The 20,040-nt window shown below is 42.4% G+C and overlaps 1 protein-coding gene and 1 non-coding gene across 2 annotated transcripts in view; one reads left to right on the forward strand and one right to left on the reverse strand.

Moving 5' to 3' along the window:
- LOC126204270 (uncharacterized) overlaps window positions 1-20,040 on the reverse strand; it is a 242,123-nt gene that overhangs the window by 54,515 nt on the left and 167,568 nt on the right. The window contains exon 2 of the mRNA XM_049938659.1: window positions 13,659-13,799. Within this exon, the coding sequence (XP_049794616.1) occupies window positions 13,659-13,799 (141 nt within the window). The remainder of the gene's footprint in view (window positions 1-13,658; window positions 13,800-20,040) is intronic.
- On the forward strand, window positions 19,775-19,846 carry Trnat-agu (transfer RNA threonine (anticodon AGU)). Its single transcript has one exon. It is a non-coding gene; the product is annotated as a tRNA-Thr (tRNA).

A 20,040-nucleotide genomic window follows, 5' to 3' on the forward strand; every position in this document is an offset into this window, starting at 1 on the left:
TTTCAATTTCCAGGAGTGTAATATACAGGGTGAGTCACCTAACATTACCGCCGGAAATATTTCGTAAACCACATCAAATACTGACGAATCGATTCCACAGACCGAACGTGAGGAGAGGGGCTAGTGTAATTGGTTAATACAAACCATACAAAAATGCACGGAAGTATGTTTTTAACACAAATCTACGTTTTTTTAAATGGAACCCCGTTAGTTTTGTTAGCACATCTGAACATATAAACAAATACGTAATCAGTGCCGTTTGTTGCATTGTAAAATGTTAATTACATCCGGAGATATTGTAACCTAAAGTTCACGCTTGAGTACCACTCCTTCGCTGTTCGATCGTGTGTATCGGAGAGCACCGAATTACGTAGGGATCCAAAGGGAACGGTGATGGACCTTAGGTACAGAAGAGCCTGGAACAGCACATTACGTCCACATGCTAACACCTTTTTATTGGTCTTTCTCACTGTCGCACATGTACATTACCATGAGGGGTGCGGTACACGTACACACGTGGTTTCCGTTTTTAATTACGGAGTGGAATAGAGTGTGTCCCGACATGTCAGGCCAATAGATGTTCAATGTGGTGGCCATCATTTGCTGCACACAATTGCAATCTCTGGCGTAATGAATGTCGTACACGCCGCAGTACATATGGTGTAATGTCGCCGCAAGCTGCCACAATACGTTGTTTCATATCCTCTGGGGTTGTAGGCACGTCACGGTACACATTCTCCTTTAACGTACCCCACAGAAAGAAGTCCAGAGGTGTAAGATCAGGAGAACGGGCTGGCCAATTTATGCGTCCTCCACGTCCCATGAAACGCCCGTCGAACATCCTGTCAAGGGTCAGCCTAGTGTTAATTGCAGAATGTGCAGGTGCACCATCATTCTGATACCACATACGTCGACGCGTTTCCAGTGGGACATTTTCGAGCAACGTTGACAGATCATTCTGTAGAAACGCGATGTATGTTGCAGCTGTTTGGGCCGCTGCAATGAAGTGAGGACCAATGAGGTGGTCGCCAATGATTCGGCACCATACATTTACAATCCACGATCGCTGTCGCTCTACCTGTCTGAGCCAGCGAGGATTGTCCACGGACCAGTAATGCATGTTCCGTAGATTCACTGCCCCGTGGTTTGTGAAACCCGCTTCATCGGTAATCAGGCAGAACTGCAACGCATTCTCTGTTAATGCCCATTGACAGAATTGCACTCGATGATTAAAGTCATCACCATGTAATTGCTGATGTAGCGACACATGAAACGGGTGAAAGCGGTGACGATGCAGTATGCGCATGACACTACTTTGACTCAGTCCACCGGCTCTCGCAATGTCCCTTGTACTTATGTGTGGATTCATGGCAACAGCAGCTAACACACCAACTGCACCAGCTTCTCCTGTGACGGGCCTGTTACGGACCCGTTTACGCGCTACGACCATACCTGTTGCATACAGTTGGCGGTAGATGTTTTGCAATGTGCGGCACGTTGGATGCTCTCTGTCCGGGTACCGTTCTGCATACACCCTGCAGGCTTCAGCTGCATTTCGTCGACACTCGCCATAGATGAGTATCATATCCGCCTTTTCAGAGTTCGAATACACCATGGTCACAGTTCCTACAACACTACACTATCACAGACGTCTGGTAACACGGTATACTACAGTTGGTCTGCGTGCGGAGACGAATGCAGAATAACAATAGCAGCAAGCGCTACATGCGGACACTGCGACAGCTAGACCAAACCACAACAGTGCACTACAGCCACACTCGTAAACACGGTCGTCATCGTAAACATGTCCCTGCAGATGCTGCTCGCCGACCGTGGCCCGTGTTTGTTACAACACGCAACTGAACGTCGGAGGTTTCAAGCGTCAACTTTAGGTTACAATATCTCCGGATGTAATTAACATTTTACAATGCAACAAACGGCACTGATTACGTATTTGTTTATATGTTCAGATGCGCTAACAAAACTAACGTGGTTCCATTTAAAAAAACGTAGGTTTGTATTAAAAACATACTTCCGTGCATTTTTGTATGGTTTGTATTAAACAATTACACTATCCCCTCTCCTCACGTTCGGTCTGTGGAATCGGTTCGTCAGTATTTGATGTGGTTTACGAAATATATCCAGCGGCAACGTTAGGTGACTCACCCTGTATATCCTACACCATCGAATAAGCGATTGTTTATTGATATATTTTCTACTACATTCAGCAACGAACTATATTTTCAGATTCCATCGGCATTGTTTTCATTATTTTTATGTGTTTGGTGTTAAATTTTCTGAGTAGTGTACATTTCAGTTATTTCCTAACAGAAATAGTATTCACTTGCAACATGTTCTACAATTTTGATGAATCACACCAATCTCTTAAGTTTGGTTCGTCAGCATTGTTTTTTCCCAAGACAATACGTCGATCAAAAATATAAACTTTTCATACATAAAATCTAAGTTCAGGACTGAGGTCAAATGTAAAAGACTTTACATGTGACAAGGGCCTTATCGACCATACGCCTGCTCTAAGAGTCTCTTCCATTTCTTTCTGTCGAGTGCACTGTTTGTTCACTCCGTGTTGATGTTCATCCTAACAGTGTTCTCTGGAATGTTATATTGCCGCCTAATTCTGGATCTGCCTCTTCCTCTCCTTCTACATAGTGTCGCGCACAAAGCTATTTTACATGCTCTACTTTCCGTCTTTCTTGCTTTTGTTTAGCACTTCGATGATGTTACGGTAATTGTACAGCCCTCTTAATTCTTCGTTTTTTCTTATTCTCCGCTCCATGTTGTCTTCATCATACGTCGCTCTAAGAAATTTTATTAATATTTTTCTTTTGAATATTAACAGTTTTTCTTTATCTTTCTTTCTGAATATTACTGCTGCTCATCGGTATAATGTTACCGGTATACTAGTCGATTGATAGAAGAAGATTTTGAAGTTACTACTAATTCAGATTTTGATAAAACAAAAAGCTGTTTTTCTCGCTGTTGCTACATAGGTGTCTCTTACTATATCTTTTCTACCGTTGTTACTAAAGGGACTCACTAAGTACTTGAAGCTGTCAAATGTCTTGAAAGCACATCCATCAAAAGTGTATCACTTTGAATTTGCTCACTTATGACCAGATATTCTGCTTTTTATTCATTAACAGTAATCCTGTTTTCTCAAGGAGTTTGTAATAAGTCTGCATCATTCTGATACATTCTGTTTTGGAACTACTTATTAATGCTACGTCATCTGCATGTTTAGTGACGTTCATACCCTGAAATTGGATCCATTATGGATTAGTTTCAGTAAATTCTATGTCGATCTTCCCTAAGACGAGGTTAAATAAAATAGGTGAAATGTAGTCCCCTTCTCTCAATCCAATTTCTCTTGTGGCTGTCTTTGTACGACATGACGTTTCATCTTTACATGTTTTAACTAATCTGATTGACTTTTATGATAATTTCAGATTCCCTCATTATATTTAGGATTCTCTGCCGTATATGCTGCCGTAAACCTTTTTGAAATCTAAAAATAATATGTGGGCATCTGCACTGAAACTCCACGCATTCTCAGTTATTTGTCGTAGAGTGAATAAATGATCTAATGTAGGTCTGTCTGTTTCTTCGGAAATCGCGTTGATAGTCACCAGTTAGTTCTCCAGTTATTGGGATCAGTCTGTTTCATAGATAAATAGCTAGAATTTCTTACATGATATCTACTAAAGTAATTCCTCTGCAGTTATCGGTGACAAGAAGTAGACAAATTAATTCATATGGGTTTATTCGGAAAATTTTTCTGTGAGTAGATGATATGTATTAAGCCAACAATAACCTCCCAAACCTTGCGCTTGCTGCCTTGAAATTCCCAGTGGGGCCTGGTCAAAGTCATGGTTCAGCACTTAGGAAAATCGCTAAGTCTTGTAGAAGAATAGTTAACAGGATTGTAGTACTTCGATTTTGCAGAAATAATATTTCTTTCGCAAGTCATTTCATCCAAACAAGGGCCCATAAAATTTTATCTACTTTCTGAAGACAGAAGCGTATTCTTGAGCACATGGAACACGTGAAAGGGATTTTTCATGTTGTTGTTGTTGTGGTCTTCAGTTCAGAGACTGGTTTGATGCAGCTCTCCATGCTACTTTATCCTGTGCAAGCTTCTTCATCTCCCAGTACCTACTGCAACCTACATCCTTCTGAATCTGTTTAGTGTATTTATCTCTTGGTCTCCCTCTACGATTTTTACCCTCCACTCTGCCCTCCAATACTAAATTGGTGATCCCTTGATGCCTCAGAATATGCCCCACTAACCGGTACCTTCTCCTAGTCAAGTTGTGCCACAAATTTCTCTTCTCTCCAATTCTGTTCAATACCTCCTCATTAGTTATGTGATCTACCCATCTAATCTTCAGCATTCTTCTGTAGCACCACATTTCGAAAGCTTCTATTCTCTTCTTGTCCAAACTATTTATCGTCCACTTTTCACTTTCATAGATGGCTACACTCCATACAAATACTTTCAGAAGCGCCTTCCTGACACTTAAATCTATACTCGATGTTAACAAATTTACTTTCCTCAGAAACGTTTTCCTTTCCATTGCCAGTGTACATTTTATATCCTCTCTACTTCGATCATCCTCAGTTATTTTGCTCCCCAAATAGCAAAACTCATTTACTACTTTAAGCCTCTCATTTCCTAATCTAATTCCCTTAGCATCACCCGATTTAATTCGACTACATTCCATTATCCTTGTTTTGGTTCTGTTGATGTTCATCTTATATCCTCCTTTCAAGACACTGTCCATTCCGTTCAACTGCTCTTCCAAGTCCTTTGCTGTCTCTGACAGAATTACAGTGTCATCGGCGATCCTCAAAGTTTTTATTTCTTCTCCATGTATTTTAATTCCTACAGGATTTTCATATAAGTTTATTTTTAAGGAGACGATCTCGGCAACTCTTTTATTTAATTTAAATATAAGTAAAACATTTTTTCTTTTTTTTTACGTTCCTTAAGTTATCATGTCTAACAATCATGTTTGCTTGTAGTTACAATATTTTATTTTTAAATCTGAAACACAGATTTTTGTATCGACATAAACCTCTTTTCGTGATGACTGGGTGTTGTGTGGTGTCCTTAGGTTAGTTAGGTTTAAGTAGTTCTAAGTTCTAGGGGACTGATGACCATAGATGATAAGTCCCATAGTGCTCAGAGCCATTTGAACCATTTTTAAACCTCGTTTAAAAACAATTCAGATTTTCATTGTGATGTTAATAAATCGCGTTCAGTATTGTAACGAGTTTCATTCGAGTAATTTTTGTTACCTAATCAATTCAATCGATCATGTTTTGTATAACAATTGTACAATTAAATAATAAACATTAAATACTTTATTGTTGATCTAAATCACTAATTCCGACACACACTTGAGGCTATATGGAATGTAGTGAAACGAGAGACAGGATAACAGCCTCAGCATAGTGTAACATCAGTGCTGAACTAAATGGAAGGTTTATAAATCATGAGTCAAAGGTCGAGAATATATTTAATAATCATATTTGAAATGTAGTAGAAAGTGTAAGGACAAACAGCTGAAGCAAACAATTACAGCAGTATGTTGAAAAAGTAACTCTCTAAAATTAAGTTATATGAATTAATCACCAGTGTCTTCTTCTGAATTTAAGAACATTATGTACCCTCTAAAAAATAAAAGGTCATCTGGTTTTGATGGTATTTCCGATAGATTACTAAAGTCTTGTTCCAATATTTTATTTTACATTTCACTATGACCGGTTTCGGCTAATGCCACCTTAAGATCATAAAATATTCTAATTTATTAACATCAAACTAAACATGTAGGTACATAGCACTTACTATCTTGATCACATAAATTTTTACATTTCACTATGTCCGGTTTCGGCTACTGCCATCTTCAGATCGTAAAATACTCTGATGTGGTATTAATGTCAAACTAAACATGTAGGATATAGCACGTACTACGCACCTACATGTTTAGTTTGACGTTGATACCACGTCAGGATATTTTATGACCTGAAGATGGCAGTAGCCGAAACCGGTCATAGTTAAATGTAAAAATTTATGTGATGAAGACGAACCTGTAAAATAAAGTGCCAAAAATATGATCACGGACTCATTTTCTGACTTTATGACTTCAATTGAATGCTCCAATATAATAAGCTCAGTCTTATCTGAAATACGTAATGCATCAGTAACTCAAAAGATTTTCCAGAGCGACAGAAATATGCCGTTGTTAAACCCCTCTTTAAGAAAGATAATAAGAGAGATGTCAATAACTGCCGACCTGTTTCACTGCTGACATCATTTTCTAAAATTTTTGAGAAGGTGATGTATTCTAGAACAGAGTCTCACCTTTGTGGCAATAATACCCTCAGTAAATCACATCTGAGTTTCAGAAGAGTTTCTCTACTGAGAATGACATTTATATATTCATTCGCCAACTCTTACAAGCATTACATATTAAAAAAGCCGCAGATGGTATTTTCTTTGTCAATCATGGTATTCTCCTAGATAAATTGGAGTTTTATGGGATTGATGATACAGCCAAGCAATGGATAATGTAATATCTAACCAGTTGGTAACTCCACCAATACCAACTGGTTAGATATGACATAATTATGGTGACATAATTCTGACTAGGGAGAAATCATGTTTGGGCTTTCCCAAGGCTCAGCCTTAGGTCCACTACTTTTCCTCACATATGTGAACGTTCTTCCGCCTAATATACGACAGTCAGAATCAGAATTAGTTATTTTTGTCGTTGGCACTGGTATTGTAATCAACCCAAACATAGTACAAAAACAGAAGAAAGTCTGAGGTGAAGAGATTGGGGAAGGAGAGGAATTCCTCGCGGGCCGCTTGAAACAGTCGGCAGGCTAATGACTAAAATACACTGGTGTACAAAGTTAAAGCAACAAGCTGCTATTTCTCCGTTCTGTGTCTAATTCGCGATATAATCATGAAAACTAATAACAGATGTCAATACGACTGTGTTCTGCACGGGAGGTGGCACTCCGGTCAACGGACAACTACGCCAACAATATCGCCAGGGCATTTATCAAACGGTGTAGTGTTTGTTGGGTGTTCCCTCATCCACAACTGCTGTGTACACAGTCACAGAGGGTGCAGTATAGCACAGAGAAGACGCCTACCAGACTCTCGGCGGTGGAGAGCCATAGGAAGAATGGAAGCAGGACAGCAGCAGATGTGTCCCAATGGCTTAATGTGAATCGTTCTGTCGTTTCTCCGATGTAGGAACAGCCTATAGAGACCGAAACTGTATCCCGAAGACCAGGACAGGGTCGACTATTTGTGAGATCAGAAAGAGAGGACCGTTATTTGGTTGTAAGTGCACGGCGGTACCGCCTCAGTAGTGCACTGCAACTGGCGTCTGACCCCCGAACATCGACTGGCCTTGTCGTACAGAAGGCTTCGGCAGAGTGGTCTTTATTGTAGGAGATCTGCTGTTGGTTTACTTCTGACGCGACTTCACAGAAGGGAACAATCTACAGTGGATTTGCCGGCATGCCGCCGGACGGTCGAACAGGGGGCCAATGTTCTTTTCACAGATTGTAACGACGGAAATGCATATCCTCCTATTTCCATCTATGTACTATATATTTTTTCCTTATTTTGTTACCTGAAGATATGACATTTCTGTGTCTTTATATATTGTAATTGTTTTGCTACATTTATGTCGATGTATAATTGGTTTGTTTTGTAAATATTATTTGTATTTTTAAGCAGGGTCTGGCCTAGGGAAAACTATGCTATCGAACGATTACATGGATAGGTCGTGTGGAGAACCAAAGTGTTTAGGATCTTTGGTAGTTTTAACTCTGCCGCATGGAGCGCGGGCAGAGAGGGGTCTGGCGGGAGTAGGGCGGTGGAGCAGGTGTGTTGACTGACGCTCCCGCGAGTTGCCGCGCTCCTGGGGTTTGGCAGCATGTAATTGTGCTCGACTTGCTAAGATAGTTTCTGACACGGTGTCGCGGACGGGAAGCATTAGCTGGCGCACATCAAGAGCCCGTTTCGCCGGGTGACCGTGTCGAGAAGGAGACGCGCCAACATCCAGCTTCTGCAACAGCGACGGCCGACAATGAGTGACTGTCGCCACCTCCTCGATCGACGTCTTCAAACCTTCAATCAACCAACAAGGAAGACTGGAAGCACGTAAAGTTTCAGAACTGTATGGCGGACCTCAGCTTTTCAAATTGTTCCATTTGCCTCGCAAAATTACAAGAACTTAGCATGAACCTTTGTTGCTCATTGTCCCAATTGCATTGCCAAGCAAGGTCCCTTCCTTTTCCGGAATGAACCCGAGTGTCGTTGAAATTCAAACGCCCGCATTAAAGTAATATCATTCCATTTCACTGCTTTAATTTCAAAGTTCAGTTAAAGTATTCATAGCTGGCTACAATATTTAGATTACACAAGCACAAATTAAGAGCGCGAGTTTTGTTACCATATTTTAGCTTACCTGTGACTGCAGCTCAGCTTGGTATGTACTAAATTTTACTATTGTTAATTGTTCAGAATCATTTAATTCAGGTTCAAAGTTAAATATCTTATTTCTAAATTGCGTAGATTCAAGTAGCTTTTTAAATTATTGTTGAGGTAGCCCAAGACTAACCTTATTTTATTGAATTTCGTAGTGCTTCAGAAACAAAGTTCGCTATTAATTTCAGTCACTAAATTAACTTTCAGTTTTCCGGTTTTATTAATTCTTTTGCTAAATTAAGTTAGAGTGTAGCGAAATTTATTACTTCTGACAAACATTCAGTTTTCACACAACACGTGTCAACCTTCAGTTGCCACGCTTTTAGTGCTAATTTTATGTGCATTAATCTTTCATTTTCAGTTATTATAGTAGTTGTCCATAGGACTGGCGACCGTAATTTTCTCCAAATCTCAAATATCCAATTAACGCCAATTAATTGTTAACGTAACGACCGCACATTTACTTTCTTTATTAATTTTACCCTTTTCTCAAACTTAATTTACACCGATTTATTTGCATTTTTCCTTTCGTTTAGATGTAACCCTTTCCTCCCTCTTTACCGACAAATTAACTTCGGTGACGATTGCTTTTCCCAAATTTCCATTAGGTGCTCGCGGTTTAATTTTTCACTGTCATTAAGGTCGATAAGTGAGTGGGAGGTTACAAGATGAGTCCCCTTTTGGTCTCGAGAGTGCTTCACGACGGATTCGCATCTGGAGGGAACGTGGAACTCGATTTCGGAACTCACACTTTCTGGAAAGAGACCGACTGATGTGGGCAGGGATTATGTTAACCACGCGTACACCTCTTCACGAAATTGTATGGGTGAATCCGCAAGGTTTAACTGCCATCAAGTATCGTGACGAGATCTTGGGACCTCATGTACGGTTCTTGCGAGATGCTGTGGCCACCGACTTCGTATAGATGGACGATAATGCTCGACCTCGAAGACCACAGGTGGTTGGTGTTTTCTTGGAAACGGAAAATGCTCCACCATGGCGTGACCTGCTCCCTCTCCCAATCTGAGGCCCATAGAGCATGTCTGAGGTGCACAATGAGATGGGTTGCATCGCGTCAGCATCCACCAGCCACTCTCTAGCAATTTCGAGCAGCCCTGCAGGAGGAACGGGCGTAATTGCCTCAGTATGATGACATCATATACAGTGTGCCCCCTCGTTGTCATGCCTGCATTGCTGCCGCCGGCCGGGGTGGCCGAGCGGTACTAGGCGCTACAGTCTAGAACCGCGCGATCGCTACGGTCGCAGGTTTGAATCCTGCCTCGGGCATGGATGTGTGTGATGTCCTTAGGTTAGTTAGGTTTAAGTAGTTCTAAGTTCTAGGGGACGGATGACCTCAGAAGTTAAGTCCCTTAGTGCTCAGAGCCATTTGAACCATTTTTGGATTGCTGCCAGAGGTGATCACACCCCATACTTTACATATTAAAATTGAAAAAAAAACGAACATTTTTGTCTGCCTTTATGCGTTATGCAGTTGTTTATGTTCTGGATTCTGTACATTGTTTCTACTTTACTGGCACCTGTGCATACTCTTTCGTGGCAAAATAAACGCAAACTTGTAAAATTTCCGTTCGTTGCTCTGATTTTGGACATCAGTGTAAACAAATAAATCAAAACAAAAACAAAAAAGTTGTATATGAAATCTCCCTGTTGCCCTTCATCCATATTTCACAGAATATTGTGCAAGAGTGCAAGAAAGTGAGAAACGAGTTATGATATCTAAATCCATGTTTATTTGTGGCTAGAAGCCTTTTTCTCTCGAGGAAATTTATTATATTCGATCTTGGCACATGCTCAAGAGCAACCGACGTTAGAGATATCGGTCTGCATTTTTGAGAGTCCGTTATTTTAGCTTCTTATGCACGGGAGTCACGCACTGTTTTTTCGAGTGGCTTGGAAATATGGACTGGGCGAGAAATTCTCTTGAAATACAAACCAAATATACGGACACTGTCGAAGAGCACTCTCTGTATAACCTAATGAGAATTCATCCTATCTGGACCTGGAGAGTTCAGCTCTTTCAGCGGCTTTCAAACGCGAGAGATCCCTATATCTATGTCATTCACACACTGTTCTTGTGTCAGTCAAAGTATGGAAAGTCTGTAAGATCCTCTTACGTGAATGTTTTTATAAACACGAAATTTAAAACTTAAGCTTCATTTTTGCTGTTTTCTGTCGTCACACCGGACTGGCCTTACTATAGGGGAAAGGGATGCTACGTTGGAATACTTTTCAGACTTTAGCCTTTATCCAGCCCTGTAATAGAAGATTAATACATATTCTTGCTCCGTTTATAAATAGTATCATTCAGATGTTTTGACAACATGGTTGTGGAGTAACAGCGATTGATATAAAATTAACTCAGTACTAAGAAAAGTCATAATCGCGTATTTTTAGAGCCGACGGTTTTCAGCCCATCGTAGGGACCATCTTCAGGGAGAACATACTGTGAAATACCAATATATAGGGTGGTCTTTTGATAGTGACCGGGCCAAATATCTCACGAAATAAGCACCAACCGAAAAAACTTCAAAGAACTAAACTCGTCTAGCTTGAAGGGCGCTATGGTAGGCACGCTAGATGGGGCTGCCATAGGTCAAACGGATATCAGCTGCGTTTTTTAAATAGGATCGCCAATTTTTTATTGCATATTCGTGTAGTACATAAAGAAATATGAATGTTTTAGTTGGACCACTTTTTTCGCTTTGTGATAGATGGCGCTGTAATAGTCGCAAACATATAAGTACGTGGTATCACGCAACTTCCGTCAGTGCGTATGGTATTTGCTTCGTGATACATTACCCGTGTTAAAAATGGATCGTTGACCAATTGCGGAAAAGGTCGATATCGTGTTAGGGTATGGCTATTGTGATAAAAATGCCCAACGGGCGTGTGCTATGTATGCTGCTCGGTATCCTGGACATCATCCAAGTGTCCGGACCGTTCGCCGGATAGTTACGTTATTTAAGGAAACAGGAAGCGTTCAGCCACATGTGAAACGTCATCCACGACCTGCAACAAATGATAATGCCCAAGTAGGTGTTTTAGCTGCTGTCGCGGCTAATCCGCACACCAGTAGAAGAAAAATTACCCGAAAATCGGGAATCTCAAAAACGTCGGTGTTGAGAATTCTACATCAACATCGTTTGCACCTGTACCATATTTCTATGCACCAGGAATTGCATGGCGACGACTTTGAACGTCGTGTACAGTTCTGCCACTGGGCACAAGAGAAATTACGGGACGATGACAGAATTTTTGCACACGTTCTATTTAGCGACGAAGCGTCATTCACCAACAGCGGTGTCGTAAACCGGCATAATATGCACTATTGGGCAACGGAAAATCCACGATGGCCGCGACAAGTGGAACATCAGCGACCTTGGCGGGTTAATGTATGGTGCGGCATTATGGGAGGAAGGATAATTGGTCATTTTATCGATGGCAATCTAAATGGTGCAATGCATGCTGATTTCCTACGTAGTGTTCTACCGATGTTACTACATGATGTTTCACTGCATGACAGAATGGCGATGTACTTCCACCATAATGGATGTCCGGCACATAGCTCCTGTGCGCTTGAAGCGGTATTGAATAGCATATTTCATGACAGGTGGATTGGTCGTCGAAGCACCATACCTTGGCCCGCACGTTCACCGGAACTGACGTCCCCGGATTTCTTTCTGTCGGGAAAGTTGAAGGATATTTGCTGTCGTGATCCACCGACAACGCCTGACAACATGTGTCATGCTCATTGTCAATGCATGCGCGAACATTACGGAAGGCGAACTACTCGCTGTTGAGAGTAATGTCGTTACACGTGTTGCCAAATGCATTGAGGTTGACGGACATAATTTTGAGCATTTATCGCATTCATGTGGTATTTACAGGTAATCATGCTGTAACAGCATGCGTTCTCAGAAATGATACGTTCACGAAGGTACATGTATCACATTGGAACAACCGAAATAAAATGTTGAAACGGACCTACGTTCTCTATTTTAATTTAAAAAACCTACCTGTTACGAACTGTTCGTCTAAAATTGTGAGCCATAAGTTTGTGACTATTACAGCGCCATCTATCACAAAGCGAAAAAAGTGGTCCAACTAAAAGATTCATATTTCTTTACGCACTACACGAATATGTAATAAAAATGGGTGTTCCTATTTTAAAAAAACGCAGTTGACCTATTGCAGTGCCATCTAGCGGGCCAACCATAGCGCCATCTTGTTTCCCCCTTCAAGCTAGACAAGTTTCGTTCTTTGTAGTTTTTTCGCTTGACGCTTACGTCGTGAGATATTTGACCTTGTCACGATCAATGGACCACCCTGTATATCTTAGACAAAACTAATAACAACCTTTTTATAAGAGTGGATTACGTAAATATAATGTTTTACCCGCTGGTCAACTGTTGGTGGCGTTACGTCTACCAGGGTGTGGCAGGAGACTGTAAAGAATTTACTTATGCCTGGGTTTATATAGCAAGCTATGAGCACATGAGCGTAAGCAACGCCTCCTGCGGTGACCAATGGTAGAGGTCTAGGCTTAAAAATGGAAGTATAAATACAATTTGTGTTGAGTTAACAATTTAAAGAAACCATGTCCATTTTAAAAAACACTGTTATATAAATAAACATAAAAAAGTATGTGATATAACTTTTCAACGTCAAACTTATAAAATAACGTAAGTAAGTTAGCTTATCTTCATTCGTAATATACTAAGGGGGAAGGAAACAATTTCCTGTCTGTATTCTACTGACTTTGTGCTGATTTATATCCTATTTCTATTATTTAATAATGTAGCAAGTTTAAGTGTGCTATCTGTAATTGTATATACAGAGCCCTCTAGCCAGGTACTATGGACGCCAGTGCTATGGTAGCGGCGCAATATGGCTGCCCCCATTGCCGCGCTGCTGTCCGTCGCCTAGGCAACGATAGGATCGATACCACACTCCGGAGGGAATCCATCGTCTTAGCGCAGAAGATATTGGCAGCCTAGATTGTGTATAGAAAATACGAACATTTTGCATTTATATTTAATATGATTGTATAAACCACATTTAGTGAGTGACGATGTATTGGTTTTTAACGGATGTCGGCGCTCACCTGCATAAAGCGGCGCAGCTTGACGGCCGTGGCTTGGTAGCGGGCCCGGTGTCCGGCCTTGTCGGGGAACCTCTGGCGAGACGCCGCCAGCAGCCGCAGCAGCTCCGTAAGGCGCTGACCGTCCAGCGAAAACGAGAACATCTGCACAGCGCATGCCAAAACACACGTATCAGTTCCCACAGACCAGGGAACAATCTCCAAAAGAGGTACTGCAATTGTCACGGAACTCGAGCAGCTTTTTATAACACTGCTGCAACCAAAAACACCACAGGTAAAACCAGCCGAGTTGCATTGTTCTGGTTAATGCTGTCACGCCAAGCTGACTGTTGGTACTGTTAGATGTATGTATGCAGACCGAAAAGACGAATTGTAAGTAGGCTGTTTATGTTTTCTTATTGGCAACGTTACGTAGCGCTCTGTATGAAAACACTGGCTGTGCTGTGTGCAGTCTGTGGCTAGTTTGCATTGTTGTCTGCCATTGTAGTGTTGGGCAGCGGCAGCTGGATGTTAACAGCGCGTAGCGTTGCGCAGTTGGAGGTGAGCCGCCAGCAGTGATGGATGTGGGGAGAGAGATGGCGGAGTTTTGAAATTTGTAAGACTGGATGTCATGAACTGCTATATATATTATGACTATTAAGGTGAATACATTGTTTGTTCTCTATTAAAATCTTTCATTTGCTAACTATGCCTATCAGTAGTTAGTGCCTTCCGTAGTTTGAATCTTTTATTTAGCTGGCAGTAGTGGCGCTCGCTGTATTGCAGTAGTTAGAGTAACGAAGATTTTTGTGAGGTAAGTGATTTGTGAAAGGTATAGGTTAATGTTAGTCAGGGCCATTCTTTTGTAGGGATTATTGAAAGTCAGATTGCGTTGCGCTAAAAAATATTGTGTGTCAGGATAAGAACAGTCTTGTATAAATTTTTCAAAGGGGACGTTGCATATCGGTCATTGTTGCGTCGTTTCGGCGGTTCCATTTCAAAATTCGGTGCACCTTGCCAATTTATTTCATAATTTCCGAAATGCCCTGTGTTATTATTTTGTGGATTTTCCGTATTTCTATGTCCCTCTTCCTGTATTGGGGCGCGAGTGTCCTCTGAAATACGTAATTCTTGTATTACCTGTGTCAGCTGATCTTGTACTTCCCGGATTTCTCTTTGGTGTTGCGTATTTATTTGATTCTGATTTTGTTTGAATTTCCTAATTTGTTTGCACTCGTCTGTATCATTAAAGACTACCGGTTTTGTGTCATTCAGATTATCATCTACCTTCGTAGATAAATTATTTAGCTGATCCGAAAGTTCAACTACTTTCTCTGATAATGAACTAATTTCCTCCATGTGTCTTTCTGAACCAATTTTCAGAGTATCTACTGTGTCCTTTAAGTTTTCCTGAGTTTTTGCAAGTTGCGTAACCGAATCGGTAGATGCAACTGAGTCAATTTTAGCTTGCATGGTGTCGTGATTTTCATGAACTATAGTTTGCAGTTCCTTTATGGCTGCTTCGTGATTCTGTGATGCATTTTCATGACGCGAAAAAATAGGTTGGAAATGCTCACAAATTTGTGTTTTTACGTCATTACAGACTTTTTGACATTTCGATTCGATTTTATGTAACTCAGTAGTTAAATCTTCACGTGTTTGTTCAAGTGTGGTGTCTAACTTTTGAAGATTTTGTTCCATTGTGTCTAACTTTTGAAGATTTTGTCCCATTTGTTTCTCATTTTGTTCAAGCATTGTGTCTAACTTTTGAAGATTTTGTTCCATTGTATCTAACTTTTGTAGACTTTGTCCCATTTGTTGCATTAACTGTAATAACAATGCACTGGTGTCTGAAACCATGTTCCTCAGTGCTTTTCGGCAGTGAAGTTGCACCGGAAACATTCACATTTTGACAAGCAGAAAATGTGTCTTGACTTATTTGGGAAAACGGTGAGGACGCAAAACCTGAATCTACAGTATTTGCAAAATTGTGTCCTGTCATTTCGGATTCCTGAGGCGAGCTGTTGCCGAGCGATCGATCGATAATGCTTCCCTGTTCACTAATTGTTTCACTGCCTACGCCATTGTTTGCCGCCCGCTCCATTTCCCTATCCACAATTACCAAATTACTATGTTGAACATTAGTTAATTCATTACACGGTGGCGCTAACACACTGCTTTCGTCTTCACTGTCATTTCTCAGTTTACTTTGGAGCCTAGTATTACGTTTTTCACACGTCATAATTGTCACAATATTTCACACGATAACACAGAAAAGCACAATTTGAAGAGCAAAATAAGATAACACATTAACATAGCAATGGAAATAATGTCTACTTAATTGCAAGCGCAGCTGCGAAATACTTGGTGCAAATCTACATGCATGTCACAACTGTTTTACTGTACAACAATGAAAAACTACAATTACAAAGGAAATTCTCTGTATGATTACGCGCTAGCAATAAACAAAGGCTACACTAATTACACAAACTACAAGAAAAAAATCAGAAGATTCCAGTGAGGTATCCTCGGCTAAGGGTCGACATATGCAACGTCCCCTTTGAAAAATTTATACAAGACTGTTCTTATCCTGACACACAGTATTTTTTAGCGCAACGCAATCTGACTTTCAATAATCCCTACAAAAGAATGGCCCTGACTAACATTAACCTATACCTTTCACAAATCACTTACCTCACAAAAATCTTCGTTACTCTAACTACTGCAATACAACGAGCGCCACTACTGCCAGCTAAATAAAAGATTCAAACTACGGAAGGCACTAACTACTGATAGGCATAGTTAGCAAATGAAAGATTTTAATAGAGAACAAACAATGTATTCACCTTAATAGTCATAATATATATATAGCAGTTCATGACATCCAGTCTTACAAATTTCAAAACTCCGCCATCTCTCTCCCCACATCCATCACTGCTGGCGGCTCACCTCTAACTGCGCAACGCTACGCGCTGTTAACATCCAGCTGCCGCTGCCCAACACTACAATGGCAGACAACAATGCAAACTAGCCACAGACTACACACAGCACAGCCAGTGTTTTCATACAGAGCGCTACGTAACGTTGCCAATAAGAAAGTTTTTACCAAGGCCGGGATTCAAAACTGCATCTCCTGCTTACTAGGCAGATTCACCAATCAGTAACCCACCCTCGCACAGTGACACTGCACAGCTGCATGGACTACGCAAGCACGCCACAATCCTCAGTCCCAATCCCCATTCACAACCACTTGGTATTTCCCTCTTGAACTCCAACAGTATTGTAGAGGCTCTCCAACTATAACGGGGGAGCCTGCCTGAAACCCAGGCATATGTTCCTTAATCAAATGAAAGTATATGGTCCCAGGGTGGCAGGGGTAAAATACAGGAAGCGAAAGGCTGTTGTGGATTGGCCAGAGCGCCAACCCACAATGAAAGGAGACCGATAGGCACGCGTTTAAGCTCACGCAGGATGGCGTGAGGTCTGGAACAGGACAAGTAATGAAGACTAGCAAATAAAGTACGTAGCTTCTGGAATACTTAACTTTAATCCATAATTGGTGAACATCTGTCTGACGGTACATGCATCACAAGATAAATAGCAAATGATAATGGCGCCTTGTTAGGTCGTAGCAAATGACGTAGCTGAAGGCTATGCTAACTATCGTCTCGGCTAATGAGAGCGTAATTTGTCAGTGAACCATCGCTAGCAAAGTCGGCTGTACAACTGAGACGAGTGCTAGGAAGTCTCTCTAGACCTGCCGTGTGGCGGCGCTCGGTCTGCAATCACTGATAGTGGCGACACGCGGGTCCGACGTATACTAGCGGACCGCGGCCGATTTAAAGGCTACCACCTAGCAAGTGTGGTGTCTGGCGGTGACACCACAAAGGCTATTTACAATTTGTACAGAAACCAGATGGCAGTTATAAGAGTCGAGGGACATGAAAGGGAAGCAGTGGTTGGGAAGGGAGTGAGACAGGATTGTAGCCTCTCCCTGATGTTGTTCACTCTGTATATTGAGCAACCAGTAAAAGAAACAAAAGAAAAATTCGGAGTAGGTATTAAACTCCATGGAGAAGAAATAAACACTTCAAGGTTCGCCGATGACATTGTAATTCTGTCAGAGACAGCAAAAGACTTGGAAGAGCAGTTGAACGGAATGGACAGTGTCTTGAAAGGACGATATAAGATGAACATCAACAAAAGCAAAACGAGGATAATGGAATGTAGTCGAATTGAGTGGGGCGATTCCGAGGGAATTAGATTAGGAAGTGAGACACTTAAAGTAGTAAAGGAGTTTTGCTATTTGGGGAGCAAAATAACTGATGATGGTCGAAGTAGAGAGGATATAAAATGTAGTCTGGCAATGGCAAGGAAAGCGTTTCTGAAGAAGAGAAAATTTGTTAACATCGAGTATAGATTTAAGTGTCAGGAAGTCGTTTCTGAAAGTATTTGTGTGGAGCGTAGCCATGTATGGAAGTGAAACATGGACGATAAATAGTTTGGACTAGAAGGACTGAAGACCACAACAACAACAACATGGTCCCAGAGACCTTTTCAAGTCGCAAACATCTATGATGTATGTATGCAGACTGAAGCGACGAATGGAAATATACTCCTGGAAATGGAAAAAAGAACACATTGACACCGGTGTGTCAGACCCACCATACTTGCTCCGGACACTGCGAGAGGGCTGTACAAGCAATGATCACACGCACGGCACAGCGGACACACCAGGAACCGCGGTGTTGGCCGTCGAATGGCGCTAGCTGCGCAGCATTCGTGCACCGCCGCCGTCAGTGTCAGCCAGTTTGCCGTGGCATACGGAGCTCCATCGCAGTCTTTAACACTGGTAGCATGCCGCGACAGCGTGGACGTGAACCGTATGTGCAGTTGACGGACTTTGAGCGAGGGCGTATAGTGGGCATGCGGGAGGCCGGGTGGACGTACCGCCGAATTGCTCAACACGTGGGGCGTGAGGTCTCCACAGTACATCGATGTTGTCGCCAGTGGTCGGCGGAAGGTGCACGTGCCCGTCGACCTGGGACCGGACCGCAGCGATGCACGGATGCACGCCAAGACCGTAGGATCCTACGCAGTGCCGTAGGGGACCGCACCGCCACTTCCCAGCAAATTACGGACACTGTTGCTCCTGGGGTATCGGCGAGGACCATTCGCAACCGTCTCCATGAAGCTGGGCTACGGTCCCGCACACCGTTAGGCCGTCTTCCGCTCACGCCCCAACATCGTGCAGCCCGCCTCCAGTGGTGTCGCGACAGGCGTGAATGGAGGGACGAATGGAGACGTGTCGTCTTCAGCGATGAGAGTCGCTTCTGCCTTGGTGCCAATGATGGTCGTATGCGTGTTTGGCGCCGTGCAGGTGAGCGCCACAATCAGGACTGCATACGACCGAGGCACACAGGGCCAACACCCGGCATCATGGTGTGGGGAGCGATCTCCTACACTGGCCGTACACCACTGGTGATCGTCGAGGGGACACTGAATAGTGCACGGTACATCCAAACCGTCATCGAACCCATCGTTCTACCATTCCTAGACCGGCAAGGGAACTTGCTGTTCCAACAGGACAATGCACGTCCGCATGTATCCCGTGCCACCCAACGTGCTCTAGAAGGTGTAAGTCAACTACCCTGGCTAGCAAGATCTCCGGATCTGTCCCTCATTGAGCATGTTTGGGACTGGATGAAGCGTCGTCTCACGCGGTCTGCACGTCCAGCACGAACGCTGGTCCAACTGAGGCACCAGGTGGAAATGGCATGGCAAGCCGCTCCACAGGACTACATCCAGCATCTCTACGATCGTCTCCATGGGAGAATAGCAGCCTGCATTGCTGCGAAAGGTGGATATACACTGTACTAGTGCCGACATTGTGCATGCTCTGTTGCCTGTGTCTATTTGCCTGTGGTTCTGTCAGTGTGATCTTGTGATGTATCTCACCCCAGGAATGTGTCAATAAAGTTTCCCCTTCCTGGGACAATGAATTCACGGTGTTCTTATTTCAATTTCCAGGAGTGTATATATCAAAGCTGGGAATACCAAGTGGGCTGAGGCGTCAATGGGAAATTGGACTGACGAAGGAGACGTGCTCGGTAGTCCATGCAGTAGCGCTAAGCTACTACGCCAGGGTGGCGTAGTGGTTAGCGCATCTGCCTAGTGTACAGGAAACCCAGGTTCGAATCCTAGCCTTGGTAGAAATTTTCATTTGTAACTTCAGTCTGCATGAATACGTCGTAAGTTTGAGACTTGAAAAGGTTTCTGGAACCATATAGTTTGATTTGATGGTGTTAGATTATAAGGTAGCAGTTAGGACAAACAGCTTCGTCGAATGGTGACCGTGCACAATTTGTCAGATGAACTGCGGTAAAGTTCCGTAGCGCAAGTTGGA

The sequence above is a fragment of the Schistocerca nitens genome, chromosome 9, assembly GCF_023898315.1.
Source record: "Schistocerca nitens isolate TAMUIC-IGC-003100 chromosome 9, iqSchNite1.1, whole genome shotgun sequence".
NCBI classification, from domain to species: domain Eukaryota; kingdom Metazoa; phylum Arthropoda; class Insecta; order Orthoptera; family Acrididae; genus Schistocerca; species Schistocerca nitens.